The sequence below is a fragment of the Numida meleagris genome, chromosome 1 (assembly GCF_002078875.1).
Source record: "Numida meleagris isolate 19003 breed g44 Domestic line chromosome 1, NumMel1.0, whole genome shotgun sequence".
NCBI lineage: Eukaryota > Metazoa > Chordata > Aves > Galliformes > Numididae > Numida > Numida meleagris.
The window spans coordinates 82,502,545-82,512,323 of record NC_034409.1 but is presented as its reverse complement, the minus strand read 5'-3'; the positions used below and the strand labels follow the sequence as shown (position 1 = coordinate 82,512,323).

Genomic DNA, 9,779 nt, shown 5'->3' with positions numbered 1-9,779 from the left:
AGGATGAATCTGGAAAGTTGTTTCTTTTCCTTAGTGGGAAACAACGTAATTATTGGTGCAAGAATTGCAACTGTTTATTGGTGGTATTTGTTACTACTGCTGAGGCTTTTGGGGGGAGCGAAGGAAACTGTCTGACACACACGTGCTAGTGTGAGCAAGCCGCAAGATTAGAGAATTCTCACCTGAGGAAGTATTTTCTTCCCTACATCTTATGTTCATGGTGACTAGAGAGAGGCATTGTTTTAGTCTGGAACCCGACTGCAGCTTTCCCCTTTCTTCTCCAATTGCATCCTGGTTTGGGCTCTGTCTTGCTTCAAGTTGCGAAGGTTCAACAACAACAACAAAAAAAGGAATCACAACGTAATATTTATTTTGTGTTGAGTTTGTTTTTAGGTAGATTGCAATTCCAGTTCTTTGACCACAGAGTTGTTTGCGCGGTCGTTCGAGGTACGTTCAGCACGCGGACAGCCGTACAGCTGGGAGTTGTTCCAGGCTTCTGCCAGTTAAATGTGAATGGAGGCTGCAGTCCTTCTCCCAGTTTCACGTGCAGTGCTGTCCTTGCATGTGGGCCCAAACAGTGTTTCTTTCCCTTTCGCCACTGGTGCTTACGACTAGGCGTGCAGAAAACTGACACCAGTTTCGAGTTTTCCAGATCAGAATTTGTGTGCCAGGGGAGAGCCCGCCGCTCAGCCCAGCAGCAACCTTGGACCCCAAGGAGAGCTCAGCTAAGTGCCAGTGACAGCTGCTCAGGGTGGTGACATGGAGAGGGGGGTTCCTCCCTCTGCAGTTGGGCTGCCAGCACCATGTCACTGTGAGGGCAGGGCATAGATAGCCCCGGAGGTAGTACAGGCTAGAAATGATCTGGAGAGGAAACTAAAGGCTGTTAAACACAAACATACTGAGCATAACAGGTATGTACAATTTATTTAAAATACTTTTTAACATACATTAAAAAACCTCACTATTTATACAGTCTAATTTCTAGCAACATATACAAATACTGAGCAACTACGCTACATGCTGAGGTAAGAACATACTCGAGCCAAAGAAGGCTGAAATACATTTTATATCCGTATATCTTCACATGTAAAAATGAGACCCATTAAATGTATCTCTGCTTTCATTGTACATGGGAGAACGTTACTCTTAGGTTTGTCACACGATTTACATTTGGGAATTGATGTTTAACAGTTCGTAGCATACACTTTAAACCCAACTATGAGAAATTCCAGCTTAGCCTGAGCAGCTACAGTGTAAATGCTGAAAGCAGGGAGCAAAGCATGGGGCCGTTTTCTTTCATAAAAAGGACATCACTCCATTCCTAACTGCAACAGATTATGCTGCTCCGATAATGAAACTGCACTGTGGCTGCTTGAAAGTAGCCCACTCTAACTCTTACACTGCCTTAGCCCACAGTTACACTCACTGTTATACTACACCGAGCCTACAATAAAAATAAAATGCAGGTTCCAAGACTGTTAGTTAATTTTACCAACTTAAACAAATCCACATGGCAGATATTTTTGTTTCCAAGCCTAAAAGCTCAGAAGTTTCTTCAAGTGAATTGGAATAGGTATGTCACATCTTGGTGGAAGGTTGGCTGTTTGCACCTCTTTCAGATAAAAGGCAATAACGTCGAAGTTATAACTATGCTACTGCGTGGGTAGGAGCACGTACCTGCCTGTTTAAAGAAAACACCGAGGACTGCAAACTAGCTTTATCAAACAGAAAAAGTTGCAATTACATCAGAAATACAACTTATAGGCAGGAAATTCCTTTCCACTACTAGGCCTTGTATACCGCCCTTCCTTGCCTACTCCTATTTAGGCTTAGGCCACCAGTTCTAAAAAAAATTACCATTCTCATGCTCAAAACAACACAGGATTGAGTTTTAAGGCAGCAGAGTGTATGTGACAACATTCCAGACGGTGGGCAGGCCACCAGAAAGGCTGGTTTTTCAGTTGTATACAGCCTCCCTGCAAAAAGATTCAAGTGCTCAGTCAGGGCGCTGCTCTGCACAAGCAGGCGGTGGCTGTTCCCTTGTACGCAGCTTTGGCTTGGATGGAGATGGGAGCCACCTCGTGTAAGGCCCACGGGCAACAACCAGAGCTGACTTAAATTACATTACAGAGGCAAACAGTAACCATTACAGTCCATAAAACTGGGCTAATGTGTAGCTAGGGATTTTCACATTTATAAATTAATTTGGCATCCTCCCACCAGTGCTGTTACAATAAAAATAAAGCTATTTGAGAACTCTTTTCTACTACTTCAGATAAAAAGCTGTGCTTTATTTCTAACAAGATTTAAAAAAAAAAAAGTGGCAATTACGACATCCCAATGGTTCTCATTTTGTGATTACCTAGATAAAACTAGTCTATGCTACCTCAAGTAGAAGACTGACTGCCATGTTTCATTGTAGAGAAAAATGGAACATTCAAAAGATAAACATTCAAATGCTTCTAAAATTGACGCTCTTTGGAACAGCAATTGTTCTCAGTAAAAAGCATGAAAGATTCCAAAACCTTTACTAAGAACAATCAGTAAGAAAAGCCCTAGGACCAAAGTTCTCCAATTGTGCTCTAAGTACCATACGTGCTAAATGCATGTATTAACACAAACTATGCACTGTTAGAATACCTGTGTGCTTCTTCAAGCACTCACAAAAGTATATACATATCTTTCTTCGTCTATGCTCACATCTTAACCTACAACGTTAGATACTGCTGTGGGAGAGGGATCCTCTCTGAACTCATTCAGACACCTTGAATGCCTGCATGCTTCTTGCAGAAGTTTGACTGGGGTCTGCCTTGAGTTAGAGCAGCCTTCGCTTAGCAGGGAATGAGTGAAAACAGTTGCAATGTAATTTGCTTGTAAGACTTCCGCCTGTACCTGCTGTATCCCTAGCAGGGCACGAAGGCTGAGTGGCTTAAGACATGAGGCAGAAAATGGGTTGCGCAGACAGCAGATTCTAGTTTCAGAAGGCTACAAAAATGATAGGAAACTTCTGAGGAACACATAGCAATCTTGTGAACAAAAGCCAAAACGAACAACTTACAATCACGACCATTTTTATGCCATGAAGTTAATGGAATTTCCAAGTTCAAGGCTGTACACGCATTTTATAGGGTAAAATGAATTTTAGAAGCTGCAGTACCTACATATCGTAGAACAATAGAATTGCTTCAGTGGAAGAGGGACCCTTATCGGTCCTCTAGTCCATCTCCCTGCAATGAACAGGGACACCTACAGCTCGATCAGGTTGCTCAGTGCCCCTCCAACCTGACCTTCAATGTCTCCAGGGACGGGGCATCGACCACCTCTGGGCAACCTGTTCCAGTGCCTATAGATTTTAGAAAATCTGAAGACTTGATCGTGGGTTATCATTTTTCCCCAGAAATAGTACCATTAGCAAAAAATTACTGTCTTTCATACTTTCAGCAGTTGTTTCTCCCAATTCATCATTCACATCTATGAATTACTGAAGCTAATCTTGAAGAGATCTTCTCTCATGTCTGACAGACAATTGTACAGTAGTAAAAAAAAAACAAAAAAAAAGCTCATGGTTATAAATTCAGCTTAAGAAAAGGCAGAATGACTGGTTTCCTAGATTTTCAATAATACATCTTTTGGTTCACGACTGTATTACTTAAGACTAACAGTATCAAAACAGTGTGATTAAAAAAAAAACGAATCTGTCAGCTTTACGAAACTGGCTTTTAAAAACAAGCCACGTTTGCCAACTTCCTACCTTACTCATGAGCTAACTTGGTTCATCCTTAGTGGCGGTGGAATGGGCCGTGCTCTGTGGTACCTGGTAGACCAACTCGTCAGCAGCGCCCGGCCCCGGCTGTCCCTTTGGTGTGTCATACAGTGCCTGTGCTGAGGATGCGCTGTCTGTCCTGGACAAGAGCTTATTGTAAGTTCCCACCAGTGAAGGAGCTTGATTCCCTGCAGCTTTGAAGGTGGAAATGGAAGGAACACCAAGAGGTGTGCTGGGATGGCTGGACATGTCCATGACTATTGGAGTCGCGTATTCTGGTCCAGTTATAGGTAGTGGTTCAGCATAGGCATGATAAACTTCTTGTACAGGCGAATTGTAAGGGTCCAAATCAGCGTAACTTGCTTCTTTTCCTTCCTCTGGTTTGAAGGTCGATCTCTGATGAAGCGTGCCGACAATGCCCCCTACCAGTGGCTGAGCGTACTCTGTATTGAAACCCCAACCAAACAAAATAAAAATGCACTTAATGGATATTTTTCGTACAGTAGCAACACATTAAACACATCCTGTCAACAGCATAACAGCAAGTATTATCCTCGATCAAACCACTGTTTGTTTTCTGTCTGCTGTATTGAGGTGCTTTGGGGGGGGGGGAAGTAATCTTTGCTCAAGAGATAGAGCATAAGCTATCCAACAGCATCCTGATATCTCAGGCTTATCATTCTTCCCTTGTGAGCTACTATTTGCTACGTTGTAAATCTGCTCAAAACTAAGTGTTTCGAAACGTGCCTCCCTGAAAGATTGAAAGTAAATGAAATTAACCTGGCTGGTAGTGGATAAAAAGTGGCCCTTGGCAATGGAGGGTTTGTCCTCTCAGCTTGAGAGCCAGCACGTGGGCAGCTGAGACATTGGAGTTTGACAGATAATCTGAGTAACAAAAGCTGGAGGTGAGAAAAAGGGCTAGGTCTGTAACATCAGCCAAGCATCCAAAAAGAGAACATTACTTCTGCCTTCTGTAGAGCCGTAATTCCTGCACATCTGCAAATTTCTGCCATCAGCACGTCGGCACAGAAACAAAGGCAGAGTCAGTCATTTTCCTCTAATGACCGGTTCACCATAAAGGGCGCACGCTGTTATCAGTACCTCATTTTCCAGATCAAAAGGATGGCTTCATTCAGACCGTCAGTGGAGGGAACCAAATGCCACATATCAGATTTGTGCATGATGTGGAGAAGTTATTTTCAGTGCATGTAAACGTGCCTAAAGAAACAGTCCACTCCTTATGGCATTTAAGAACGAGCAGCTTTCAGTTAGTTACTGCTCTAACTTGGGGAAGTGCCTACTCCCAGGACATCATCAGTCAAATAATGCATGTTTGGGACTCCGGGACAAATAATGCAAATCATGGGACTCTGAGAACAGATCTGAGAAGGTCTGCATTTTAAGAGATGTGCTTATCAGCACATTCGTTTCTATTCATTTCCCTTCACCTCCCCCAGCAAACACAAAATAATTAAATGCAGGCAAATTTCAGGCATTTTTGGGGCATTCTGTATCTATCACATAGCCCACGAAAACAACAAAGAAGTACCTGCAGATTCTGTCTGCAACATTGTTGGAACTTCTCTTGGTCTGAGGCGACCAATTTCACTGCTGCTGTAGCGTACAGGAGTTTCTTCATGTTCTGCTGACTTGGTGGGGAGAAACTGCTTCATTCCTTTCCACCATCCTTCACACAGTTTAAAAAAAAATTAAAAATGAAAAGCATAGATAGATACTAATTGTTACGCTATTAAAATGTTTTATACCATGTCTTAACTTTTTATGTTGTAGTAGCAGGCAAACAAAACAATAATCAATTTTTGCACAAACCCACGTTTATAAGAGATTTTAATATTTTATGGCAGACAGATAAAGATTCAGAGGTGAAAACACTACTGTCACCCCATCAACCTGTCTGTCTGCGCCCACTGCTGGCATTAGGTCCTGCTGCAGTGCTGGGGTAGTGCAGTGACTTAACAGCAGTGCAGCTCCTACCCAGCAGAACTGTAGCAGCATTTTTGTAATGCTGTATTCTGCCCAATTTCAATGTTCCTTTTTAAAAACAGACCCGCATACTGAACATTTAAACTTAAACCAGCAGGAAGAGAATATTAGCGTATCCAGCGTTAAGCATTTAAATACAGGACGTTTTGACACAATATTTTAAAGCAACTATGCTGCGACCTACCAGAAATAAATGGACATGTAATAAATAAAAATAAGGTCGTTAAAAGGTTTCTTTCCTAATGATCAAGAACATACGTGAAACTGCCAGTGAACAAAGACACAGATGTGGCAATTTTTAGCATAACGTCAGAAAAATGAAGCACAATCACGCAGACAGTGAAAGCTGCCTGCTGCACCAGCTCTTCATGCTGTAGCACAGGAGTCTGTGGGATGCTTTCAGACAGCTGCTCTGTGGAATTGTCTGACCTTAAGTTAATAGGGCACAAGACTGGGAAGACAGAAAACATACCAGGGAATACAAGGGGATACTTGGGATACCAGTAATCCCACATCGTTACTCGGACAATGGAGAAAGAGAAACTTGACAGACCTCATACGCCAAGATGAAATGTTTTTTTTTTTCCAGCACAAAAGAAGTACCAGAAATAAAAGACTATTGCATGTACCCAAAGTTTCCTCATAAATGCCTTCTCCCCTCTTCGTACAATTAAGAGGCAAATCTGCAACACAGATCTAAACTTGTTTCACTAAGAAAAGAAGGCTGATGCTGTAAGCTTGAACTGGAGATATTTTCCATTTCTTAAGAAGATTCAGAGAATAAAAAAGCCAAGTCTCATGAGAAAGCAAGTTCTATGCTCACTGTCCCTCCATCTCTGCCAGTCAGCACTAGAGAAGCTTCTGCTGGTGGAAACTGTTATTGCAATTTGAAATAAACGTTGCACCAAGAACGCCAAGTAAAGGATTTCATAAAATCGTGTTGTTACCTGCACGATCCCAGTAAGGTAGATCATACGTGCCCTCGGTTTTTTTCTTGCTGTGAGAAAAGGACAGAGTGTTTTAGCCAATCTGCCTACCAGAAATGCATCCGTGCTCAGCAACCGTCACCTCGGCTGTAACTGCTTCTCAAGTTTAAAGTCCAAGCCCCAGCAACCCGGCCTGCCGTTACCAGTCTGCTGCTACTGGAGAAATCAGTTTTCAGAAAACGCACTCAAAAGGAAACTATTGAGAGAAAGCACTTCCGTTATGCTTGCTCTTCAAATGAACACGTTCTCACAAAGAGAATACTGAAAAAAAGCCCTTCCAGAAATGTGGACCGTGTAGTTCCCATAGCAACACATGCAGAGTGCTTCATTCCCACGTACCAGACTAACATTCTAGTAAAGTACTTTTATTAATCCGTTCATTTACCGGTTTCTCCAATGCCACGCACAAACTAAGATAAGAATCAGAGTAGTGAAGACCATCACCAGCACTGGAACCAGAACTGCTGCCAATGCCACATCTGAAAGCCATTAAATTAAGCGGTGTCAGACAGAAGTGCTTCTCATAAATCAGTCCTTATTTTGAAAATTACCCGGGTAAAGCATGTAGTTTTCATGTACAGCATCTATCACACTGGGTCCCCCTGCTAAGCTACCCTGCTGGATGCTCCCACCGTTTAAATAGCAATTATCGTCTTCTCTCTTCTACACGTAGGCACAGCCAGAATCTCTGAAAGTTTTCTCATCAGAATAAATAGCTTTGTTTCACTATAAATATCATTTTTCTACGAGAACAATGTATTTTATCATTAACGTGGAATATCGAGGGCCCAGGAGTATGCAACCACTGAAGTCTGAACCTCCTACAAGAAGTAAATAAATACCACAATATCCTAACAATTAATCAAAACTCGTCTGTGCTGGCTGTGCGCGTGACATTAGGGCATCTTCTGTCTGCTGCTACCCAAAGGACACGGCACCAATGCCTACATTTGCAGTGATCATGCTCTCTTTCTGACAGCTTTTCTTAAATAAACAACATGAGGACACTGGGTGTTTCTCAAATTTCATGCCAATGGGCCTGATTAACAGAAGGTTATCTACGGCAAAAGTGTCTCGTCCTAAGAAATTACTGGATTAAATAATAAAGCGGTTACTTCTGCCTAATTCTGAAGGGAAGTCCAAGTTACAACTTCTCCTTTTGACAAAAACTCGTTGTGTAATTAAAAGCTAAATTCATTTTGAACATAATATTTACATCCCTTAGAATACTGGCTTTGTTTCCACATGCTGTATGCAACTGAGTGTTTTTATCTTTAATATATTGGCAAGAATTAAAAAGGCTGACGTTTTGTGATAGTATATAAAAACTGTCGAGCAAAGTTAAATTCAGAAAGCACGTTTAATATACCGCCAAGTACTGTAAGCAGTTCCCAAACACTTCTACTGCTTACGCCTGGATACCTTTGGTTACGCTTGGAGTCACCGTGGTGTTTTTTATTTCTGGTGTGAAAGTTGTTTTATCTGTCTGCAACGAAGTCTTCACCGAGTGGATGAAGTCCTCACTGAAGTCATCAACCTTGTTGTTGTTGTCCTGAGGTGGTGGTGGAGGCAGCATGGTGATTTTAGGTGCACGGACTTTAAAAGAAAAGTATTTATTGTAACTGAGGTGTTGTTTTTTTTTTCTTTTTGAAGTGCTAGCTTTACATGTTTCCCTGTCAAAAAAAGAGCTGGAACAGTTTGTTACAGGACTCCTGTTCTTTTTATATAATGAAGAAAAACTATGAATCAGTACCATGGAAAGCAAGTGACCGGTGTCTCTTGAAACACTTTTAAATTACTCTGTCTACACACAGAATGGGGAAGTTTTCAGTTGTCTTACCTATACTGAACTGACATCCTAGCAATTCTACTTTCATTGCAATTTTCTGGTGCCATTTTAAGGGGTTAATCCTAACAAATCGTGCAATAATGGGTGGGATGAAATTATTGCGAACTTCCTGGTACAATTCAGTGTTCCCTTGAAATACCTAGGAAAGAAAAAAGAAAAGAAAAGAAAGACAAATATTATGCTACACAAATGTAATAGTGACTGAGTAATTAAAACCAGTTTTGATATTTCATGTAGCAAAAATAAGCGGTGTGGAATGCTGAGACTATTTCGCACCCAGAACGGTGCTGCTGCCTGACCATCCCCACTCACCCTGCCTCACGCTGAAGAAAAGAACAGTGTGTTGTGGGTGCATGTGGATCAATGGGAATACTGGTTTTGGTTCTGCGTGCAGTATGTAACTGACAGTTGGTACCCTCTGCCTTTCTCCAAGCAGAGGTACCGTGCAACAGCGTACTGATGCGACCCAGGCCATCCCTGCTGTTACAGAAATACTGTCTTTCTATGGGAATGAAAAGTAATTTTAGCTCGGTTCTTTCTAGGTGTTTTGCACTTATTCTTCAAATACAGCAAGCAGCTGTGACAAGGTGAAAGTAGGTATTATCAGTCTTCACATTGCATAGTAGTTTAAGAACGGTCTGTCCCGCAAATGGCTATGGCATCTACTAGGAAGAATTAGTCTAGCAGGTAATCACACTGCCCTCTAGTGGTTGCTGTCTACAATGACTGAGCTGCAAGCAAATCATTTACATTAAGAACTCGAGATCTCTAGGTCAAAATCTCTTCAATTATGGAAGAGAAGAGAGCAGAAATTGCCTAAAGAATAAGCTGAAGCTGATCCTTCGCTGCTGGTTCTCACACACAAAGAAGTCATCAAATCTGCAACACAGATCTTTTTTCTTATTTTGCAGATAAAGATCTTAGAAGGACTTTGCGTCCTTCTTAGAGGACTTTGCTTGAGCACCAATGCACTTCTAGAAGCTCTTTTCATAGAGTACCACAAAAGGTCCTGGAGTCTTGGAAAACTTTCTAGTCTCCTCAACAGGATTTTCAAACTTTTTTTGGAAAAAAAAAAACACAAAAAAAGAAGCAGGGAATTGCAGCTCCTGATCTTGTCTGGTGTGTAGACAAGTAAAAATCAGAGGGAGAAAACTGCATGCATATGCACTCAGAAGCA

At 41.7% G+C, this 9,779-nt stretch overlaps 1 protein-coding gene across 2 annotated transcripts in view; it reads right to left on the bottom strand.

The window, feature by feature from the left end:
- Positions 900-9,779, bottom strand: part of DCBLD2 (discoidin, CUB and LCCL domain containing 2) — a 66,754-nt gene continuing 57,874 nt past the window's right edge. For both annotated transcript variants that reach the window (XM_021399885.1, XM_021399875.1), the window contains exons 10-15: positions 8,594-8,741; positions 8,176-8,349; positions 7,139-7,232; positions 6,715-6,764; positions 5,313-5,450; positions 900-4,206 (exon numbers count right to left, since the gene is read on the bottom strand). In XM_021399885.1, coding sequence (XP_021255560.1) covers positions 3,764-4,206; positions 5,313-5,450; positions 6,715-6,764; positions 7,139-7,232; positions 8,176-8,349; positions 8,594-8,741 — 1,047 coding nt within the window. In that variant the 3' untranslated portion in view covers positions 900-3,763. The remainder of the gene's footprint in view (positions 4,207-5,312; positions 5,451-6,714; positions 6,765-7,138; positions 7,233-8,175; positions 8,350-8,593; positions 8,742-9,779) is intronic.